Source organism: Rana temporaria, chromosome 9 (genome assembly GCF_905171775.1).
Source record: "Rana temporaria chromosome 9, aRanTem1.1, whole genome shotgun sequence".
NCBI lineage: Eukaryota > Metazoa > Chordata > Amphibia > Anura > Ranidae > Rana > Rana temporaria.
This window is the reverse complement of record NC_053497.1, coordinates 31,388,842-31,413,559: the sequence shown is the minus strand read 5'-3', so window position 1 is coordinate 31,413,559 and position 24,718 is coordinate 31,388,842. Positions and strand designations below refer to the sequence as shown.

General features: G+C 46.2%; 1 protein-coding gene across 2 annotated transcripts in view; it reads right to left on the bottom strand.

Moving 5' to 3' along the window:
• Window positions 1-24,718, bottom strand: part of LOC120913253 (complement C2-like) — a 127,621-nt gene that overhangs the window by 77,415 nt on the left and 25,488 nt on the right. For both annotated transcript variants that reach the window (XM_040323074.1, XM_040323076.1), the window contains exons 3-8: window positions 24,121-24,303; window positions 20,317-20,490; window positions 14,215-14,301; window positions 12,341-12,474; window positions 5,111-5,252; window positions 1,077-1,211 (exon numbers count right to left, since the gene is read on the bottom strand). In XM_040323074.1, coding sequence (XP_040179008.1) covers window positions 1,077-1,211; window positions 5,111-5,252; window positions 12,341-12,474; window positions 14,215-14,301; window positions 20,317-20,490; window positions 24,121-24,303 — 855 coding nt within the window. The remainder of the gene's footprint in view (window positions 1-1,076; window positions 1,212-5,110; window positions 5,253-12,340; window positions 12,475-14,214; window positions 14,302-20,316; window positions 20,491-24,120; window positions 24,304-24,718) is intronic.

The window sequence follows — 24,718 nt, the reverse complement described above, 5'->3', positions numbered from 1 at the left end:
GCAGTCTCACTGTGCTCTACCTCCTGTGCCCATTGCAGTCTCACTGTGCCATACCTTACTGTGCCCATTGCAGTCTCACTGTGCCATACCTCACTGTGCCCATTGCAGTCTCACTGTGCCATACCTCACTGTGCCCATTGCAGTCTCACTGTGCCATACCTCACTGTGCCCATTGCAGTCTCACTGTGCTATACCTCACTGTGCCCATTGCAACCTCACTGTGCTATACCTCACTGTGCCCATTGCAACCTCACTGTGCTATACCTCACTGTGCCCATTGCAGTCTCACTGTGCCATACCTTACTGTGCCCATTGCAGTTTCACTGTGCCATACCTCACTGTGCCATACGGAACTCACTGTGCCCATTGCAGTCTCACTGTGCCATACGGAACTCACTGTGCCCATTGCAGTCTCACTGTGCCATACGGAACTCACTGTGCCCATTGCAGTCTCACTGTGCCATACGGAACTCACTGTGCCCATTGCAGTCTCCTGTGCCCATTACAGTCTCACTGTGCCATAAGGTACTCACTGTGCCCGAGTACCTGCATTCTTGACAGGTGTCCATTTTTTTTAAAAGTCGCGGCTTCCTCCTGGCGTTCCGTTCCATGATAGGCATTTTATACTGTGTTCCGCCTATCACAGAGGTCCTCTCATCCTCGGACTCAGTTTCCCAGCAGACACTGTGTTCAGTCTTCCGCCAATCACGGACATTCTTTCATCCTCAGACAAGAGGACGTCCGTGATTGGCAGAACACTGAACACAGTGTCTGCTGGGAAACTGTCCAAGGATGAGAGGACCTCCGTGATAGGCGGAACACAGTATCAAATGCCTATCACGGAACGCCAGGAGGAAGCCGCGACTTTTAAAAAATTGATGCCTGTCAAGAATGCAGGTACACTGACTCGAGTATAAGCCGAGGGGTGTATTTTCAGCCCTAAAAAAAGGGCTGAAAAACTTGGCGTATACTCAAATATATACAGTAATTGCCTTTAAATGTTTGAGATATGTTAGTCCGGTGATACATCCGTTGGCAAATAACATGAGTGACATTTAATATCTTGTTTTCCTCACCATCAGTCAGCAGAATAATGACATGTTGGATTGAGTTCCACTCCTCATCATTGTACTGACGCCTCTGGAATGACATCATGCCCAGCACGGTTTCCAATGCCCCCTTAATGTTGGTTCCTTGCTTATCACGGTGCTCTAAAAAAAAAAAAGAAGAAGAAGAGGAAGACTCACCATATTGCTACTATTACTGGGAATGTCTATAGATTCAAAAATAAATGGTATGCGTTCTCATTAAAGTTTATGTAAACCCTTACAGACAACTTTGGCCTACAGGTAAGCTTAGATTAAGACTTACCTGTAGGTCCAAGAAATATCTCCTAAACCTACACGTTAAGGGGATATTTCCAAGAAAGACGGCACCGATGTCTACGACGCATGTGCCGTAGGCAACGGCATGCAGGCGCACTGAGAGTGCCACTACTAACCAGTGGCGTCTACAGCTTTCATATTTAGGGGGGGCACATGGAGGGACAGGGACAAAAGTAGGGGGGCCAACTATAAAATGCAATTTTATATATATATATATATATATACAGGGCTCAAAATTTCAAGTCCTGAGCTACTAGCCAGGCCTCAATAATTACTCGCCACCAGTTGCCCCACCTAAATCATACACTGCCCTGCGCCTAATTGCACCCGTAAACACGCCCTCGTAGATTATCTCATGGAATGACAATGTTTTATGCAGAATCAAGTTACAAAATTAAATATTACCAACATCAACTTTACCAAAATGGGACAGGGCACTGGGGGCAGACCAGAGGGACAGGGCACTGGGGGCAGACCAGGTGGACAGGGCACTGGGGGCAGACCAGAGGGACAGGGCACTGGGGGCAGACCAGAGGGACGGGGCACTGGGGGCAGACCAGGTGGACAGGGCACTGGGAGCAGACCAGAGGGACAGGGCACTGGGGGCAGATCAGAGGGACAGGGCACTGGGGGCAGACCAGAGGGACAGGGCACTGGGGGCAGACCAGGTGGACAGGGCACTGGGGGCAGACCAGAGGGACAGGGCACTGGGGGCAGACCAGAGGGACAGGGCACTGGGGGCAGACCAGAGGGACAGGGCACTGGGGGCAGACCAGGTGGACAGGGCACTGGGGGCAGACCAGAGGGACAGGGCACTGGGGGCAGACCAGAGGGACAGGGCACTGGGGGCAGACCAGAGGGACAGGGCACTGGGGGCAGACCAGAGGGACAGGGCACTAGAACTGGGTCTCTTCCCCATTCTCTTGCTGTCTCCTCTGCAACTCCCATCCATCCTCTCTCTCTCTCCCATTCATCTCATCATCAGGAGCCTGTGTGTGCGGCTCCGCGCTTGCATGTCCCCACTTCCCCCTTTTATTCAGGCCGGCAGAGAGGAGAGGAGCTGCAGCACAGCGGGAGGGAGTACAATCCAGCGCTGAGATCCACACAACTGCACAGCCATTGACACCATAGCACAGCGCACACTGACAGCACACAGCACACATTGAGACCAGTCTGTTCACAGTGCCCAGGCTAAACTGTTGGACACTTACATAGAGCACAAGGAGAAGAAAACTGCACAAACTAGAAGGCTGCCGCTCTCATGTCAGGGCAACTTTCAGTGAGCGCTGCACCGGAGTGGTCATTTTTGCAATCCTCCACCTCACTCATTACTTTCTGCTCTCCAGCTACATTGGTCGGGGGGGGGGGGGGGGCAGGCTCAGAGAGGTCATACTGTTGGGTCCCATGGCTTAATGAGAATTGTAAGTAGAGCACCTGTGTACTGCTCTGCCTGTGCGCGGCTCACCAGACTACTTTTCCCGAGCATGCACCTTTCCTCTTCGGCCGCCAATCTCATCGGGACTCTAAGTGTAGGCACAGATTGGAGGGAGATTGGTCATGCAGCCCTGGCATCACTCGCCCCCAGCTTAAATCCACTCGCCAAATGCTAGTAGGCGAGTGGAAATTTTGAGGGCTGTATATATATATATATATATATATATCCTGGGGCCCTTTACTACGATCCCACTATGGGCCCTTTCACATGTTCTGCAGTGAGCTCCCTTCCTACTATACTGGGGCCCCCCAGGGTGGCAGAAAACAAGAGATATATATCACCAGCACACCAAGAAAATATAAGGGTCCAAAGCAGTGGGAGAACTCTTAGGGTTGCAAAGGTTGTCTTGCCACCGGGGCCTGGTGTTCTGCCACAGTGGGGATCCCCAGCTGTCCTGTCCCTGCTATTTACAGCGCTGGTCTGGCGTCTGTCTCCTTGGCAGCGGCGGCAGTCTATTAGGACCTAGTGCTGGTGACATTATGGGTGCATGCAGGGGAAGGCTGGCACTATTGGTTATAGAGAGCCGAGCCCCCAGCTGGTCACCTAGCAGCAGTAATGCTGTATAACCTTCTCTGTTGACATGCTGATCGGCATGTGATCCAGGTGATGCTCCCAGTCAGATCTAATAAACACAGTAATTATTAGCATCAAGAGTACAACCACATAAATATAATCAACCGTATGATCAGCAGCCATGTGGGCTCTATGCCTGTAAAGTGTGGGCTTTGATCAATAAAATCACTGATATTTATGACTAGGATTTGACTAAGAGCATCACCTGGATTGCATCCCGATCAGCATGTCAGAGAAGGGTCCACTTCTGCTAAGCAACCTACAGGGAGCTCAACTGTCTACAACCAATAGAGATGGGCTCGGGTGTGTTTGAAATCCCACATGCCCGATCACGCCAGGAAGCCGACACTCCACAGTGCTAATCAATGTATGGGCTGCCTAAGAGCTAAGACCAGCCATAGACAGTTTAAATCTCAGCTGGTTCAGCAGAAACTGGCTGAGATTTGAACCATTAATGAGCAGATTCTCTTATGATTATCACTAGTGGTTTCTGTATAGTCACTGGTGATAATCACTGTTTGTCGGGAGAATATAATTGCTGGGCAGGAGGGATATTCCCCTGTCACCACTGTTTGTTCATGGCGGCAACGGAGGAGGTGTCCGAGGACGGCTGCGGGGGCTTCGTTCTCAGGTAAGTAATTCATACTAGCTCCACCTTCCATGGGGATCCCACAGGTATGGCACATACAGACTTACAATGGTCCAAGCTGGACAAATCTAACTATGTAAAAGTTGGCATGTCTGGGATTCAGCTTTAAAGTGTTTGTAAACCCCTTCAGACCATTTAGACCTACAGGTAAGCCTAGATTAAGGCTTACCTGTAGGTGCAAGAAATATCTCCTTAACCTACACGGTTAAGGAGATATTTTCCCAAGAACGGGCACCAATGTCTACAGTGCCTACGCGCCATAGACAATGGCGCAGTTGCACTGAGATTGCCGTTAGTGAAGTCGATCGTGCCGTCACTGCCAGCTCCCGTGCGCATGCGCGAGAGTGACATCATCGCTGCTCCGGCCAGTCACAGCGCCGGAACAGCGATACCTGGAAGTCACTCCGGGGGAGATGGCGTCGGAGGAGGCGAATGAGGACCGCTGCGGGGGCTTCGATCTCTGGTAAGCAGGGCTTTTTTTCAGGGGGAACTTGGGGGAACTCAGTTCCACCACCTTTGGCTCAGATCCTTTGGTGCCTGCTCACCACAATCACTTGTAAACAAAGAAGTCTGGTTTCTGTGTTTACAAGTGACAGCTATGCACTGTGTGTAACCCCCCTGAACTCTGCACTCTGTATGTAATGCAATCCTGGTATTTAATGCCCCTTTAAGACCCTTGTACTGTTTGTGAAATCTGAACGGGGTCTTGGTTGAGTTCCTGCACCTATTTTCTAAAAAAAAAGCTCTGCTGGCAAGTACTACATAATGAGCTAGTATGCTATGCATACTAGCTCATTATGCCTTTGTCTTGCAGGCTCTTTTTTTTCTAGAGGAGGGTTTACTTCCTCTTTAATAAAATTGAGAATTTCTGACCCAACCTCCCCAAGCTGTACATTTTCTGATGTATAGATTTCCAGGGTGGTGCCCTAGTTCATCCCGGCGCTACGAAGCCCCAGATACTCAAGAATCCACAATAAAGTGACACAAGATGAAGATGGTAATACTCACTGCTGTATACGAGGTTCAACTGAATCTGCTCCAGCACATAATCTATATCATTGGAGTCCTTGTCATGAATATAAACTATAACATTGGACTCTGTGGCATAAGATAGAATTCCAAACTGAACCTTCATATCAAACGCCCCAAGCTGGAGGTGAGAAATAAAAAGCATCAGAAATGGTCATGTTAATAAAGGAGAAGATGCATGCGGGTTAAAGAATATGCAAACTCAACATTTCAAATTCCTGATATGTGCCTGCTGTACCATGTACAGTGCCTTGAAAAAGTATTCATACCCCTAAAATTGTCCACATTTTATCATGTTACAACCAAAAACATAAATGTATTTTATTGGGATTTTATGTGATAGACCAACACAAAGTGACACATAAAAACACAACACAAAGTGACACATAATTATGAAGTGGGAGGAAAATGATAAATGGTTTTCATTTTTTTTTTTTACAAATAAATATGTGAAAAGTGTGGGGGGTACATTTGTATTCAGCCCCCCCGGAGTCAATACTTTGTAGAACCGCCTTTCACTGCAATTACAGCTGTAAGTCTTTTTGGGGATATCTCTACCAGCTTCCCACATCTAGAGAGGGACATTTTTTTGCCCATTCTTCTTCTTTGCAAAATATCTCAAGCTCTGTCAGATTGGATGGAGAGCGTCTGTGAACAGCAATTTTCAAGTCTTGCCACAGATTCTTAATTGGATTCAGGTCTGGACTTTGACTGGGCCATTCTAACGCATGAATATGCTTTGATCTAAACCATTCCATTGTAGCTCTGGCTGTATGTTTAGGGTCCTTGTCCTGCAACCCAGTCTCAAGTTTTTTTGCAGACTATAACAGGTTTTCTTCTAAGATTGTCCTGTATTTTGCTCCATCCATCTTCCCATCAACTCTGACCAGCTTTCCTGTCCTTTCTGAAGAAAAGCATCCCCACAACCTGATTCTGCCACCACCATGTTTCACAGTGAGGATGGTGGGCCAGATTCACAGTGGAGATACAACGGTGTATCTGCTGATACTCCGTCGTATACCTGTTTCTATCTATGCGACTGATTCATAGAATCAGTTACGCATAGATAGCCAGAAGATCCGACAGGTGTAATTGTTTTACACTGTCGGATCTTAGGATGCAATACCGTGGCGGCCGCTGGGGGGAGTTCGCGTCGTAAACCAGCGTCGGGTATGCAAATTAGGAGTTACGGCGATTCACGACGGATTTTCGCGTTCGCTACGTCGCCGCTAGTCTAGTTTTCCGTCGCAAAGTTAGTCGTCGTTTTAGCTGCCCTAACTTTAGTCAGCAAGTGTATTGCTGTCTAAAGTATGGCCGTCGTTCCCGCGTCGAAATTTAAAAATCAACGTCGTTTGCGTAAGCCGTCCGGGAATACGGAATTACGCTACGCGCGTCGCCGTTCGAAAAAATGACGTCACGGCGCGCAATGCACGACAGGAGTTCGGAAACGGAGCATGCGCGGTAGGTCCAGCGCGGGAGCACGCCTAATTTAAATGGCACACGCCCATTTAAATTGGCCCCCCTTGCGCCGGAGGCCGCCGGCGTAGGTTTTAATCGCAAGTGCTTGGTGAATCAGGCACTTGCGATGAAAAATTGCAGCGGTGTAACGTATCTACGATACGTTACGCCGCCGCTCTCCTATGTGAATCTGGCCCGGTGTGTTCAGGGTGATGTGCAGTGTTAGTTTACCACCACACATATAGGTAGATTCAGAAAGAGTTAAGCCTCATTTCCATACAACACGCCCCCCTCCAACCAATTTGAATTAGCCGCCCTTACGCCCGCCCGCTTTAGGCTACGCCACCGTATATTAGCAGGTAAGTAGATTGAGAATCACTACTAGCCTAGCTAATTTACGGCGGTGTAGCCTAAACAGGCTAGGCTACGCCGCTCTAAAGTTAATCCATTGTACCTGAATCTACCTAATAGTGCTCAATTTTGGTTTAATTAGACCAGAGCATCTTCTTCCACGTGTTTGCTGCCCCCCCCCCCCCCCCCCCCACACACACACATGGCTTCTCACAAACGGCAAACAGGACTTTTTATGGCTGTGTTTCAACAATGGCTTTCTTCTTGCCACTCTTCCATAAAGACCAGATTTGTGGAGAGCACGACTAATAGTTGTCCTGTGGACAGATTCTCCCACCTGAGCTGTGAATCTCTGCAGCTCCTCCAGAGTTACCATGGGCCTCTTGGCTGCTTCTCTGAGGAATGTTCTCCTTCCCCAGCCTGTCAGTTTAGGTGGACGGCCATGTCTTGGTAGGTTTGCAGTTGTGCCATACTCTTTCCATTTTCGGATGATGGATTGAACAGAGCTCCATGAAATATTCAAAGCTTGGGATATTTTTTAAAAACCTAACCCTGCTTTAAACTTCTCCACCACTTTATCCTTGACCTGTCTGGTGTGTTCCTTGGCTTTCATGACAAACCTCTGAGGGCTTCACAGAAAAGCTGTATTTATACTGGGATTAAATTGCACACAGGTTCCACTAGATATTAGTTCGGGGTATCAGAGTAAAGGGGGCTGAATACAAATGCACGCCACACTTTTCAGATATTTATTTTTAAATCATTTTGAAAACCATTTATCATTTTTCTAGCCAATCCCTGGGAAGGTGTGTCCAGATGGTGGTTGGGAAGGGGCATAAATAGTTTGGAGCCTCAAAGAGGAGAGTCTTCTTCCCCAGCAGGAGAGGTTCCTAGCCAGAAGGGCTGCTGCCCCTCCCGGCAGTCCAGCTAAAGATCCTTCCTGTCTCATCGAGGTCCTAACTGTGCATAGCTTGGGGGCCTATCCTGCTGCTAATTCTTCTGAAGCTAAGAGAGGGATTTCATTCAGGATCCGTTCTAGAGGTTTCTCTAAGGAGACTGTCTGCCTGAGTCTGGAGGAAGACATGAAAGTCTCAGGGAGACTGTAAGTACAGACCTAAGAGAAGGACCCTAGTGACTGTTGCTGCTAGTAACCCCTGGTGCACTAGTTTCAAGGCTTGCCTGGCCTGGGACATTGTTTATGGTGTCCCAGTGCTGTCCACTTCATGTCCCACTGCTTAAAGTGGTAGTAAAGGCCTTTTAATTATTAATACCTACAGGTAAGCCTAAAAAAAGGCTTACCTGTAGGTACAGAAAATAGCTCTTTAACCTGCACGGTTTAGGAGATATTTACTTTAGCAGCCCCGGAGTTGTCACCGGCGCATGCGCACTGCACTCTCAATGGACGGCGTTTCAAACGGCCACAGCCTGCGAACCCGGGAGGAACACTGAGTGAAGATGGAATACCCAGGGGAGCCGTGACAGCACTCCACAGAAGGGCTTTGTTTTTAGGCAAGTCTTTCATAATGTGCTAGTATGCGATGCATACTAGCTCATTATGCTCTTAACGTGCAGATTTTTTTGGTTTCTTTTTTTTTGTGGTTTACTACTGCTTTAAGGGACTGTTCTGAGAAGTAGCTACAAAGGAAAGCGTGTCCTCAGATTCCTGTTTAGTGTTCTGGAGTATTCCACAGCTTCCCTAAGCCACATCCAAGTTACTCTGCAATAAACTTTAAAAAGGCAACCCTAGACTGTTTATTGAGCTGGAGGAGTGAATGTTGCAATTTGCCTGGCTGATACTACACAGAGGGAAAAGAATCGTGTGGTGGTGAGCGCTAAATATGTAGAGTGGGTATAGAAAAGAATCACCCCCTTTAAAATAATCACATTGGGGGTTATTTACAAAAGTGCACTGAAAGTGCACTTGGAAGTGCAGTCACTGTAGATCTGAGGGGGACATGCAAGGAAAAAAAAACGCAATTTAGCCTGCACATGATTGGATGATAAAATCAGCAGAGCTTCCCCTAATTTCAGAGCTTCCCCTCAGATATACAGCGATCTACAGCGATTGTACTTTCAAGTGTATTTGCAGTGCACTTGTAGTGCAAATTGGAGTTGCCTTTCGTAAACAACCCCCATTGTGTAGCTTTGCAGCCTGAAATTAAGACAGGCACAGTTTTTGTTTTATCCAGGTGTATTTACTAGTGCAACTTATAACATCCAAGTGAAAGATTTAACACCAACATGTCAGAAAAAAAAACAATAAAAGAAACACTGAGTTAGAAAAAAGGATCACCCCCTTTTGAACACCCTTTTTTGCTTTAATTCCAGACTTTAGTCTGTTGGGATTTGTCTCCACTAACTTCGCACTAGACATGTGCAATTTTTTTAGTTACGAATACGTTTTCCGTCAATTTTCGTTATTTTAGTTGACTCGTTAACATACGAATGAACGAACGGTTTAGCGCAATTAATAATGAATAACGATATTTTCAAAATAACGAATATGGAAAACAACGAAGATACGAAAGAAGAAAGAAACGAAAACATAGAAACAACGAAAATACAGAACCCCAAAAAAAAAAAAATTACGAAAAACAAAATGAACGAAAATGCAAACTTACTAATATTCGAAGACCGAAAAGAAAACAACCGAAATGCCGAACAAAGAATAAAAAACGAAAATCAAAACTAACGAAAAATAAATTACGAATCTTCGGAAAACGGAAATGAAAATAACGAAAATACGAAATAATGTAAATTAGCTTTCGTTAGTACTGAAATATTTCTGGACATTGACCAATAGCCACTGAGCGCTGTCCCTTTCCTCTGAAGAGGTTTGTTCCTTCCCCCAATGAGCTTCTTTCTCATTACCTCCTGGCTCCTTGTGTCTTTTTCTGTGTTAGACTGCAGTGCATCTAATTTCTAGATTTGTATTTGTAATATCTGACATATTTTAGTTTTCTTCTACGTCAGACTTCATTCTAGACAGGGTGTGTGTGCTAACTAAGACAGTCAAGTCAATCACAGTAAAGTACGAATTACAAAAGTATGACGAGTAGTGTGTCGAATAAACGTAAAATGTATTCTAACATAATTACGAATGCAATAAAATCTACAAAAGTACGTTTTTACAATCAAAGGAAATTAGACACGAAAATACGAATGAGCATAAAGCAACGAAAATTTCTTACGAAAATACGAACGCGGCATGATGGAAAATATAATGTAAATACGAATAGCAAAACAACGAAAATTAAACCAACGTAAAAATGAAGGAACGAATAAAATCATTTTAAAAATAAGAACGCGGCAGAATACAAAATATAACGAAAATACTAATCTCGATTCAACGAAAAATAAACTAACAGAAAAAAATGGAAACGGAAAAAAAAGTGTTACGAAAATACTAAAGAGTACGAATACGATAACTAACGTCTTACGAAATTACGACTCGTTACGAATCACGATAAACGAACAGAAACGAAACAGAAATAAACGAAAAAAAATTGCTGTGCACATGTCTACTTCGCACATCTAAACTTTGCAATATTTTGCCCCCTCTTCTTTGCACAACTGCTCAAGTTCAGTTACATTTGATGGTGACCGTGTGGACTTCAGTCTTCGAATCATTTCACAGATTTCTGACTAAGCCATGCAAGGACATTCACCTTTTTCTCGTTGCTTTTGGGTCATTGTCATGTTGGAAGATTAACCTTCTTCACCTTGACAACTTTCTGGCAGCGGACAGCAGGTTTTCCTCAATAATTTTATGGTATTTTTCCCATTTTGCTCCAGTCCCTGCTGCAGAAACATCTCCACAACAGAATATTACCCCCTCAATGCTTTATTGTAGGAATGATGTTATTTGGATGGATTTCCACCAGACATATTGTTTGGTGTTGAGGCGAAATAATAACATTTTAGTCTCATCTGATCAAAAAACTTGTACCTGTCCACAACTTTATCCCAGAAATCCAGATGACAGTGTCTCGCCATCTATAGTTGATGGTTTGCTTCGGTTGCTCTACCTGGGACTGAAATGCTCCACGAAAGCTCTTTTCATGCTGAGCTAATCAAAATGACCACAGCTGATCACAACTGAAAGTCTAATGGCTTTCTATGTCAATGAGAAGGTAATTAGCTACACTTGGGGCCAAGATTCTCAAAAGAGATACGACGTTGTATCTCTGAGTCTGGGCGGTCGTATCTATGCGCCTGATTCTTAGAATCAGTTACGCATAAATTTCTAATTTTTAATATTTTACGTCGTTTGCGTAAGTCGTCCGTGAATGAAGTTGGACGTTATTTACGTTCACGTCAAAATCAATACGTCCTTGCGGCGTACTTTGGAGCAATGCACACTGGGATATTCCACGGACGGCGCATGCGCCGTTCGTGAAAAACGTCATTCACGTCGGGTCACAAATTATTTACATAAAACACGCCCCCCTGTCTATGCGCCTGATTCTTAGAATCAGCTACGCATAGATTTCTATTAGATCCGACCGGCGTAAGTCTGTTACGCCGGCGGATCTTAACTGCATATTTACGCTGGCCGCTAGGGGCGTGTACGCTGATTTACGCCTAGAAATATGTAAATCAGCTAGATACGCCAATTCACGAACGTACGCCCGGCCGACGCAGTACAGATACGCCGTTTACGTTAGGCGTAAAGTTACCCCTGCTATATGGTGGCGTACATGCAGCGTACCAATGTTAAGTATGGACGTCGTTCCCACGTCGAATTTTGAATATTTTACATCGTTTGCGTAAGTCGCCCGTGAATGGGGCAGGACGTCATTTACGTTCACGTCGAAACCAATACGTCCTTGCGGCGTACTTTGAAGCAATGCACACTGGGATATTCCACGGACGGCGCATGCGCCGTTCGTAAAAAACGTCAATCACGTCGGGTCACAAATTATTTACATAAAACACTGTTCCAAATTTGAATTAGGCGGGCTTACGCCGCCCTATTTACGCTACGCCGCCGCAACTTATGGAGCAAGTGCTTTGAGAATACAGCACTTGCTCGTCTAAGTTGCGGAGGCGTAACGTAAATCGGATACGTTACGCCCGTGCAAAGATACGCCGATCTACGAGAATCTGGCCCTTGATTGAGTTTACAAGTCATTTTTAGGAGGGGGGGTGATGCTTTTTCCAACTGTTTTGGAGTTTTCTACGTTTTTTTCTGACATGTTGGTGTTATATCTTTCACTTGGATGTTATAAGTTGCACTGAGTAAATACAGCTGGATAAAACAAGAACTGTGTCTGTCTTCATTTCACGCAGCAAAGCAACAAAATGTGATTATTTTAAAGGGGGGACGGGGGTGATTCTTTTCTTTACCCACCGTATTTGGCTAGAATTGTTCAGACAAGAAGTGGTGATGACACAAACCCCATTGACAAGTTCCTCTGCACAGCTCTTGGAGATCTTGAAATTGTCTTCACCAACGCTGTTCGAGGCATCCAGGAGGAGATAGACATTCAGAATCCCATCCTTCTTTACATTTACTGTGCGCCCAACAGCTTCTGTATGAAGAGATAAAACCTTGAATATCATATAAGAGCAACGTGCAGATAGATCCTCATTTGGAGCTGAGTGACATGTTGGCTTCTTATATTTTCTGGGACACAAGTGATGAGATGTTCCCACCAGGATTCTTGGCTCTTCCTAACCTGACTTAGTAGTTCAACGTTGATGTATTGACTCTTTGTAATGCACAAAAAAAAACAATATTTGGGGAATACAACTGCAAGACTCTTAGCTGGATTCAGATGGCTTTACGCCGGCGTATCAGTAGATACGCCGTCGTAACTCTGAATCTACGCCGTCGTAACTCTGAATCTACGCCGTCCTAAATTTAAGCGTATTCTGGAAACCAGATACACTTAAATTAGGCTAAGATACGAGCGGCGTAAGTCTCCTACGCCGTCGTATCTTAGGGTGCAATATTTAGGCTGGCCGCTAGGTGGCGCTTCCGTCGAGTTCGGCGTAGAATATGCAAATGACTAGATATGCCGATTCAGAAACGTACGTGCGCCCGGCACATTTTTTTTACGTAGTTTACGTACTGCTTTTTCCGGCGTAAAGTTAGTCGAACAAATAGCTGGCCTAGTCAATGTTAAGTATGGCCGTCGTTCCCGCGTCGAAATTTTAAATTTTTACGTTGTTTGCGTAAGTCGTCCGTGAATGGGGCTGGACGTAATTTACGTTCACGTTGAAACCAATAGGTCCTTTGTTTATAGCGCAAAAAATAAAAACCGCAGAGGTGATCAAATACTACCAAAAGAAAGCTCTATTTGTGGGAAAAAAAGGACGTCAATTTTGTTTGGGAGCCACGTCGCACGACCGCGCAATTGTCAGTTAAAGCGACGCAGTCCCGAATCGCAAAAAGTGCTCTGGTCTTTGGGCAGCGATATGGTCCGGGGGTTAAGTGGTTAAAACAATTAAACTTTTTTTTTTTTTAATGTAAGCAGTGTAAGTACCTGAATTTGACTTGACATTAGCCTCTTTCAGTCACTGTACAGCCGAGCTTGGTGTGTAAGAAGCAGCACAAGAGGCCAATCAGTTCATGTGTATGTTTAGGTGTATGCAGATAGAAGAAATCACAGGTATAGAGAGATGAGCTCATCACTGTGCTGCTTCTCCTTTACTGTCCAGTCACAGGCTGGGGGTGGGTCCCTGACAGCCTGAGCTCAGAGGAAGTGGATTGAATGATGATGGCTGTCATTTAAAGACCAATGACATCTAGTGGTGGAAAAGTGGTACTGCAGGAGAGAGCTTTTGATTCTGCTATATTTTTTTTTATATTTTTGGCTGAAGTTTTAGTTTAGTTATAACTGCATTAATTTCTGTTTTTATATATTTATATGATGATTAAGTAAGTGATGAGTATACTGTGTACAAAAAAGGGATTTCTCTCCTTGCTGGTATCATTCATGTGTTCATATGCTGACATTCTCTTGGCCATCAAGGATTGGATAGGTGACCCTGCAGAAGAGTCAGTTGGTCAGTGGCTCCACCTATACTCTGATCCTCCCTTTTGGCACAGATCACATTACCGGCACTTTGGTATTTGGTCACATGACCACCATAAAGACCTGCCTGCACCTTTTAGGACTATGCAACATGTTTTCAGGAATATGCAACATGTTTTCAGGAATATTTAGCATGCATTTGCAATACATTTGAGATGTGTATGAATGTTTTTTACTACTTCAGCCTTTCTTTGCTTTGAGTCAGATGTCTTACCTAACATGATATCTTACTTTTTTTTTCAAAGGTGTTTAAGACCCCAGAAAGAGACCCAGCAAACTGTTGTCCAACATCTTCAGGGAGATCGAAGGCATATGGGTCTGTGGGGAAAAAAGAGACATTTCAACTTGTAAAATCATAGACAATAGACCAGGATGACTCTGTGACTATGTAATGTCTTAAAGGGGAGGTTCACCCTAAAAACGACTTTCTAGTATTACAATGGCCCCCCACATTACAATACAATTATGCCTATTATGTTTTTTTTTATGTTGTACATACCTTGGTACAGCTAATTCACCCGTGGCTTCCGGGTTGCGAGTCCCGCGGGAGTGGGCGTTCCTAACTTGCTGGTGATTGACGTGATGACCAAAAACGAGCTCCCCCCCCTCGCGTAAGCTGCGTCACGATTGCCGAAAGGAGCCGAACGGCGGTGTGCAGGCGCAGTATAGCGCCGACTCGCCGTTCGGCTCCTTTCGCCAATCGTGACGCAGCTTGCGCGACGGGGGGAGCTAGTTTTTGGTCATCACGTCAATCACCAGCAAGTTAGGAACGCCCACTCCCGCGGGACTCGCAACCCGGAAGCCACGGGTGAATTAGCTGTACGAAGGTATGTACAGCATAAAAAAAACATAATAGGCATAATTGTATTGTAATGTGGGGGGCCAGTGTAATACTAGAAAGTCGTTTTTAGGGTGAACCTCCCCTTTAAAGGGGTTTTCCACTTCAAAAAACTTTCAGAATCCCCTTCACTGGTGATCATCAGTAGGTGTCCCATTGGGAGCTACAGACCATAAGTGATAAGCCAATGTTGCCAAACAGCTTTAAAGATACCAGGGGCCAGATTCAGAAAGATCCGCGGATCTTTCTGCTGGCGTATCGTATCTTATTAACGTTACGCTGGCGCAATGGCGGACTAAGCAGGGGGCGAGGGGGGCGGGCCGCACCGGGTGCCACACACTGGGGGGGTGTCAGGCCGACGCCCCCCCCCCCTCCGTGACTGAGGCATGGCGCGGTGACAGCATGATTGACGGCAGACTAGGTAACACACAGCCTGGCTATTCAGGAGGGGGGGGGGGGTGCCGTGCGAGCCGTACCCGAGTGATACTCGCCGCCCGGGACCCGGCCGCAATGATCCCCCTTCTCCGTGGCAGCGCAGCGCCGCGGCTCTGATACTATCGGCTGTGACTGTCTGACAGTCACACAGCCGACCCAAGCAGCGTGAAGCTGCGGCCGCCTCCCCCTCCTCCGTACAAGTGCTCTAACACGCGGCACGCTGATCATCACATTACATCAGCAGCATTACGGGTCTGAAGGCAAGGGGGGGTGTCACTCTGCACTATTGTAAGGGGGGGTTCTGTATATGAGGGGGGGTTCTGTATTGTGGGGGGTGTTCTGTATATGAGGGGGGGTGTTCTGTATAGGAGGGGGGTTCTGTATTGTGGGGGGTGTTCTGTATATGAGGGGGGGTGTTCTGTATAGGAGGGGGGTTCTGTATTGTGGGGGGTGTTCTGTATAGGGGGGTTATGTATATGAGGGAGGGGGGGTCTGTATTGTAGGGGGTGGTATCTGTATGGGGGGGGTTCTGTATTGTAGAGGGGGTGTTCTGTATTGTAGGGGGGTCTGAACTGTAGGGGGGTTCTGTATTGTATGGGGGTGGTATCTGTATAGGGGGGTTTTGTATTTGGGGGGGTTCTGTATTGTAGGGGGGTGTTCTGTATTGTAGGTGGTGGTATCTGTATGGGGGCTTCTGTATTGTAGGGGGGTGTTCTGTATTGTAGGGGGGTGTTCTGTATTGTAGGGGGTGGTATCTGTATGGGGGGTTCTGTATATGAGGGGGAGGGGAGTGGTATCTGTATGGGGGGGTTCTGTATATGAGGGGGGGTTCTGTATTGTGAGGGGGTTCTGTATTGTAGGGGGGGGGTCTGATCTGTAGGGGTGGGTCCGTATTGTGGGGGGGGGGGTGTTCTGTATTGTAGGGAGGACTGCACTGTAGTGGTGGGTCTGTATTGTAGGGAGGGGTTTGCACTGTCCAGAGGTGCAGTCTAATGTAAAGGGATATAGAGGTGCTGTGTAATGTAAAGGGGTCCAGAGATGCAGGGTGATGTGTAATGTAAAAGGGTCCAGAGGTGCAGGATGCTGTGTAATGTAAAGGGGTCCAGAGGTGCATGGTGCTGTGTAATGTAAAGGGGTCCAGAGATGCAGGGTGCTGTGTAATGTAAAGGGGCCCAGAGGTGCAGGGTGCTGTGTAATGTAAAGGGGTCCAGAGGTGCAGGGTGCCGTGTAATGTAAAGGGGTCCAGAGATGCAGGGTGCTGTGTAATGTAAAGGGGTCCAGAGGTGCAGGGTGCTGTGTAATGTAAAGGGGTCCAGAGGTGCAGGGTGCTGTGTAATGTAAAGGGGTCCAGAGGTGCAGGGTGCCGTGTAATGTAAAGGGGTCCAGAGATGCAGGGTGCTGTGTAATGTAAAGGGGTCCAGAGGTGCAGGGTGCTGTGTAATGTAAAGGGGTCCAGAGGTGCAGGGTGCCGTGTAATGTAAAGGGATATGTGGAGAGGGGTACACAGTAGTTACAAAGAGATATTAAAGAATGCAGGGGACGCAGTGGGGTGTTTTTACATTTTACCGTGGGGGTGCCAGATATAGGATCCGCCCCGGGTGCCAAATGCTCTAGGTACGCCCCTGCGCCGGCGCAAGTTTTTCAGGCAAGTGCTTTATTCACAAAGCACTTGCCTGTAAAGTTGAGCCGCGGTAGCGTAAATCCCCCGGCGAAATTCAAATTCCGCGGGTAGGGGGCGTGTAACATTTAAATCAAGCGCGTCCCCGCGCTGAACGAACTGCGCATGCGCCGGCCGCAACTGAATCCCAGTGCGCATGCTCCAAATGACATCGGCAATTCGTCATGCTTTCGACGTGAACGTAAATTACGTCCATCCGTATTCGCGAACGACTTAGGCAAACGACGTAAAATTTCAAAACTTGGCGCGAGAACGACGGCCATACTTAACATTAGCTACGCCTCATATAGCAGAGGGTAACTATATGCCGGAAAAAGCCCAACGCAAACGACTTAAAAAAAAGCGCCGGGCGGTTGTTCGTTTCTGAATCGGCGTAACTCCTCATTTGCATATTCCTTGCGTAATAATACGGAAGCGCCACCTAGCGGCCGGCCTGGAATTGCAGCCTAAGATCCGACGGTGTAAGTCACTTACACCTGTCGGATCTTAGGGAGATCTATGCGTAACCTGATTCTATGAATCAGGCGCATAGATACGATGGCTGGACTCAGAGATATGACGGCGTATCAGGAGATACGCCGTCGTATCTCTTTTCTGAATCCGGCCCCAGATCTTTAAAGCTGAAAGTGTGAGCTGAGCTGCTGAGAGAATGACCGGAAAAACTTTAGTGCTTCTGTTGTGATAATGAATTGTTCCCCAGTGCCTGCAGATATGAAGGTCAGTGAGGGTTTGTATAATTTTTGAATGTCCATAGTCTGGTCACAAAATCACTTCAAAGTGGATGTATTGTTTAATCTGGCCTTTCTCAAACTTTTTACCCCAGAAGAACCCTTAAGATAATTTTTTAGGTCCTGGGGAGCCCTTACATAGTTGATAAGGCTGAATATAGACACAAGTCCATCCAGTTCAACATGTGTGTTTATGTCAATAATAATTTCCATATCCCTGTATATTGTGCTCAGTAAGATGCCCATCTAATAGTTATTTGAAACTATCGACACTCCCCGCTGACACCGCCGCTTGAGTTACACATCCTTACATTCTGACAGTAATCATCGGGGGGCCATAAGAAAAATGGTCCTTACATTAGTGGTTAGTAGGAAGAAAGCAACTGAGTCGGAATTTCCATCAAGAAAAGTTCGATGTGAGCTTTTGGTAGGAAATTCTGACCGTGTGTAGGTCCCATCGGACTTTTTCTGTCGGAATTTCCCACAGCAAAAATTTGATAGCTGGTTCTCAAATTTTCCGATCGTCTGTATGCAATTCCGACGCGCAAAAAACACGCATGCTCGGAATCAATTTGACGCATGCTCGGAATCATTGAACTTAATTTTTCTCGGCTCGTCGTAGTGTTGTACGTCACCGCGTTCTTGACTGCCAGAATTTGGTGTGAGCGTGTGTATGCAACACAAGTTTGAACCGAGATTCGGTCTGAAAAAAATCCACGGTTTTCGTGTCGGAATTTTCGATCGTGTGTACGCGGCATTACAGTGTGGTCAGAATGCCACCCCTACAGACAGTTAAAAATCATTGGTGTAAAGCTGCTGTCTTTACCACGTTTCATTGACCCCAGAACTTTGCAGGTACCATCAAACAGCAGACCAGTCAGACACAGCTCCAGGAACACTTAGCAACCCCTGGAGGAACCCTAAGGTTCCAATAAACCCTTTTTTAATTTGCTAACATAAGGCTTCATGCACACTGGACATTTTTCCAGCAGCTGCTTTTGGCTGTAGATGTCTTTTTCTACAGTCATTAAACTCTCCATCATGTTATCCTATGTGTCCATGCCAGTGGCGGCTGGTCCTCATAATTTTTCGAGGGGGCACAAACAAACGAAAACAATAAAAAAAAGACAATTGCAGCCTTACTGTGCCCATCATATTGCAGCCATTGTGCTATATGTTGGGTGTTTGGTGTGCTCCTGTATCTTTAAGGAGGGGTGGCTCCCCTTCAGTCCACCTGCCCTCATCTATCCATTAGAATGCATGTGCCTCCACTGTGGGGATGCTCATTGTTTAGTGTTAGGACCACAGATTACAGGGTGCCTTGGCGCGGCTCTGTGGCTCACGCATGCGTTTGCAAATGCGTGCGGACAAAACCTCTGTTTTTAACACATACTGTTAGACAGGTTAATTTGGTTGTTCTGCAGGCTGGTCGGTAAGGAGGCCTGTTTTTTTCCTAGGCATTCCCCAGGTTTTGTTGTTATCACTGTGGCCATCAAATGCAGCCACTGTGCCATGCCATCAATTGTCGCCACTGTGCCATGGCAAAAGCAGCCACTGTGCCATCAAACGCAGCCACTGTGCCTAGCCATCAAACGCAGCCACTGTGCCATCAATTGTCGCCACTATGCCCATCAATTGTCACCACTGTGCCCATCAATTGTCGCCACTGTGCCCACATCAATTGTTCCCACTGTGCCAACATCAACTGTCCCCACTGTGCCAACATCAATTGTCCCCACTGTGCCCACATCAATTGTCCCCACTGTGCCCACATCAATTGTCCCCACTGTGCCCACATCAATTGACCCCATTGCTGCCAGTCAGATTGCCGCCCCCGTCTGGCACTTACCTTTCTGGGGTCAGCCATCCTACTTCCACGGTCCCTTGATGTCTTCTCCCGCCCTCGATGACGCTTCAGCCAATCAGGTTACCAGAACCGGTGAACCTGATTGGCTGAGGCGCCTGTCAGTGTTAGCCAGGGAACGCACCCCCCCGTGCGTCCCCTGGCTAACTATTTGGAAGCCGATTACAGCCTGAGGGCTGTAATCGGAAAGCCTATCAGAGCCGCTGGCTCTGATAGGCACTTCCAAAGCCAACCAGCTGCCGTTATTCAGATGGCCGGCGTTAAACCAGGTGGCCGACCATCTGAATAGTGGGCGGCAGCAACAATACAAAGATTCATGCAATGCATGAATCTGGGTATTGTATTCAGGAGAGAGAGGGGGCAGCGCTCCTGCGCCCTCTATGGACGCACCGCCACTGGTCCATGCACACCAAAACCAGTGGCTTCTGAGAGACGTTTTTTACCTGTATAAACTCTCTAACGCTGATAAACGTCGATAAACGCTCAAAAACGTGTCTCGCCAGCGTTTTTGGACATTTTTGATCTTTAAAAAAAAAAAACGCTAAAAAACGACAACGCGGAAAAACGCTAAAAAACTCTATTGCAAAAACATTAAAAAAAAATTGAAAAACTCAATGCAAAGCTACTGCCATTTTGGGCTTTACTCCATATTGGAGTAAAACTTGCACAAAAATCCCCAAAATCCCTACAATGCTGGGATTGCAACGGGCTCTGAATAGCATGGGTGACAAAAGGAAAAATCTTTCTGGTGGAATTAGCAGTGTTGATAGTTTTAGGGCCCAGTACTCACACTGACAGCTGACCTCAGTTCCGCTCCACCGCCTGCTCTCGAGACAGGTCCGTTTAGCTGAGCCTACCAGTTTAAGGTCGTTAGGACACTTGTATGAGACACTTTCCTCAACATCATACCGAAATCCAGTTTTCTCTGCTCCAGGAGGCACCCCAGGGTCAGCACAATGGTCACCTACAAAACAGAAAAAAAACATATATTTTATGCTGTTGGAAAATTACCTAATTTGTCCTAGCATCCTGCCCTACACAAGCAAACACAAGCGCCACTGAACAGATTAAGCTGGTCACTGCTCGACCTTGACCAATGACCCAAACAACAGTGTATGTGTGTGCAAAGCTTCTCATACAAGGGTTGTGATTGACTGGTTCTGCTACTGCATTAGTATATCACATTGCCATGTTAGGCTTAAGTATTGTCTTTAGATCAGCCATTCTCAAGCTCTTTAATATAGAGGAATCCTTAAAATTGCTTCCCGATCTCAGGGAGCCCCTGCTAATAATTACTATAGCTATAGTTTACAATAGTTTAGTGTGATTAGTGAGACAAATATGAATATTTTGTATTTTCATATGCATCCAGCAGGTGGAGCCCTTAGCTCCTTTTCATGTTTTTCAGGCTCTTCTTAGCTCCTCTGTTGATCTGTTGCTTACAGAGCTCAAGCTCAAGCTAAAACAAACCTTACATAACAGTAAATGAGTCAGCACAGTGATTTCATCTCCTTACTGGTCTCATCTCCTCTTTCCATCCAGCTTAATTTGAAGTTTTAATCAACGATAAAGTGTCTATAAAACAGATTTTAATGTGCTTTATCTATAGAAACCCATAATGCTCTGGGAATCCTTTGTCAAAGCTTTACCCTATATATTAAAAACAGATATAAACCATTTTTTTTAATTATGAACTTAGAAAAAATAAAATTAAGCCAAAACTATTATAGTTTTCCTTTAAGTGTTTGAGCAATAAAGTACCGGTAGTCATATTAACAAGGAGAACAGGCATGGGAGCTAGAAGGGGCATGAATCTGCAACGGTGCTATGCCCGCTGCAGGAAATTAATGCAGGTCGGCTGTCACCTCCCTGCCACTGTGCAGCCAAGACAGAGAGTAAGACACGCGTATTACTACCCCCTGTCAGGGAAATAGCCGAGTTATTGGCATTCCTGCCAGTGTCCATCATGGCCGTGCCAGACTTACTCCATTGCGCATGCGTGCACACAGATGTGCACGGCGGATGGCGCGCACAGACGCACACATGCGCGCGCGCGCATGCCGTGACTGTGTGGGCGCACCCCCTGGCCTATTTAAACCTGTCACTGGCGCATACAGGTTGCTGGATTATCATCAGCTTACTGTGTCTCCTGTATCCTGTGTATCCTGAATCTCTGGCTTGACCCTTGGCTTACGTCTGAACCTGTGACTCTGCTTATCTCTTTGCATCTGATTCCGGCTTGGCTGACTACTCTATTATCTTCTGCTCGTCCCCGAGCTCTTTCAGAGATTCCGCACCGCTAAATTATTCACTAAACTTGATCTACGTGGGGGCTTACAACCTTGTTTGCATCCGTGAGTGTGACGAATGGAAGACGATATTTAGAATGCGGTTCAGACATTTTGAGTTTCTTGTAATGCCTTTCGGTCTCTGTAATGCCCCAGCAGCGTTCCAACACTTTGGTAATGATATTTTCGGGGAATACCTAGATAACTTCGTCATCACCTACCTGGATGACATCCTCATATGCTCGGCTACTCTAGAACTCCATTGGACACATGTGAAGACAGTGTTACTCACACTAAGGAAACAAGAACTTTATGTAAAAGCAGAAAAGTGTGATTTCGAAAAAGAATCGATACAGTTTCTTGGGCTGATCATATCCACTGGTGGGGTAGCTATGGATCCGCAAAAGGTACAAGCGATCCTGGATTGGCCGACTCCATCAGACAAGAAGGGGGTGCAGAGATTTGTAGGCTTCGCAAATTTCTATAGACGGTTTATCAGGAACTTTTCTTCCATCATTTCACCTATCACCCAAGTCACCCGCCTACACACCTGGTTCCAGTGGTCCCCAGAAGCACAATCCGCTTTTGAAGAACTGAAGTCTCTGTTCATCTCAACCCCCATCCTACAACATCCTGATCCTGCTCTGCCCTATACTTTGGAGGTCGATGCCTCAGAAGTAGCCACAGGGGCAGTTATATCCCAACGCCAGGGACCCAAGTCATTGCTTCACCCCGTGGCTTTCTCCTTTCAGAAAATGAGTCAGCCAGAGAGGAACTACGACGTAGGTGACCGTGAACTGTTGGCTATCAAAATAGCCTTGGAGGAGTGGAGATATCTTCTCGAAGGGGCCTTTCCCCCTATTATGATATTCACAGATCACAAGAACTTAGAGTACCTCCGCACGGCCAAGCGCCTGAAACCCTGACAAGATCACTGGGCCCTGTTTTTCTCGAGATTCAATTTTCACATCACATACCGCCCTGGTTCAAGAGACAGAAAAGCTGACGCCTTGTCCAGGATGTTTCCTGACCCTCCAGAGGAAAAAGTACCCAGTACAATCCTATCACCACAGAACTTCCTCATGATTCAACCTGATCTAAGGTCCTCACTTGAACAAGCGTCCGTCCAATGCCCGGAATCAGAGGCATCCTCTTTAAGAAGTCAGGAAGGGTACCTTTGGTATTAGGATAAAGTCTTTGTTCCGCAACCAGCCAGAATCCAGGTCTTAAAGACATTTCATGACCACCAACTTGCTGGCCACTTCGGGGTACGTAAGACAATGAATCTCATCCAACGTTCCTTTTGGTGGCATACTTTGAAATCGGATTGCCAGGAATATGTTAGCTCCTGCACTACCTGCCAGCGAAACAAGGGGTCCAACGTTAAATCTTGGGGTCTGTTACGACCTTTGCCGGTACCAGAACAACCATGGAAGAAAATTTCAATGGACTTAGAGCTACCCCCCTCCGACGAGTTCACAACTATCCTAGTAGTGGTGGACCGTTTGTCCAAAATGGCCCACTTTTTGCCCATGATGGGTACACCATCTGCGGTGGACACTGCAAGAATTTTTATAAAAGAAATTGTCAGACTCCATGGCCTACCTGATAATATTGTGTCTGATAGAGGGGCACAATTTACCTCCCGATTCTGGAGAGAACTCTGTAAGATGTTGTCAATCGAGCTATGCCTATTTTCAGCCTATCATCCCCAGAGCAACGGCCAAACCGAAAGAACAAACCAGACCTTAGGACAATACTTACGCTGTTTCTTCTCTTTCTCCCAGCATGATTGGATTTCGTTACTCCTTTGCGCAGAGTTCGCATACAATAATTCAGTACATACTTCCACCAATCAATCACATTTTTGGGCTAATTATGGGTTCCACCCCTTATTTTTGCCTAATGTCATTTCAGAGGCCTCAGTCCCAGCAGTCCAAGACAGGATAAATTCTATCCAGACTAACTACCAAACCCTTCAGCTAACTATGCAAAGAGCCCAGGAAAACTATAAGAAAAAGTACGACAAGAAAAAGAGGGAACCCCACCTTTAAAGTTGGTGATGAAGTATGGCTTTCCTCAGCAAATCTCATGCTTTCTTGCCCCTCCCGGAAGTTGGGACCTAGATTCATTGGCCCACTTAAGATCAGACGAGAAATTAATCCAGTACCTTTTGAACTGGCGCTACCAAGTTCCTATAAGATGCACCCAGTATTTCATGTTTCTCTGCTTAAACCTGTTATCTATAGTCTATTTCCAGGGAGAAAAGAAGTTCCTCCACCTCCATTACCCCTTGTACTACTCACCTCCATCATCGCACACTGCCGTTTCTCCACTCCACTTTGCATTTCTTCTACAAGTTCTTTCCATAGACCCTCGGGGAGTGTAGCCATCGTTACAGACAAATGTAATGTTGGCCCCTATAGGGTAAGGGCCCCTGGGGAAGTACTCTCCATTTTCAAACATTCTAGGCTCTGGACACCTCATTTCTGAAAATAAATAAAATCTACAGTTGTAAAAGCAGTCTAAAACAAAACAACCTCCCAGGCAGCCAATGATACACATGCAACAAGCACTTTATTGGGAACAATACAGTATAATAAATTGTGGCTATAGAGGGATGCACATGGTCAACAACAACACACAGATGTGGCATTCAAGCCATGATTTATTTATATTAAGGGGCAACAAAGTGTGCCAAGAAAAAATGTCCCACCCCATAACACCATCAGCCTAGACTTGACACAAGGCAGGTTAGGCCCATGAATTCATGCCATTGAAGCTAAATTCAGATCCTACCATCTGTGTGCCTCAACAGAAACTAGGATTTAGCATACCAGGCTAGACTTGTTCAGTCTTCAGCTGTTCAAGCTTGGTGAGCCTGTGCCCACCTCAGCATCATAG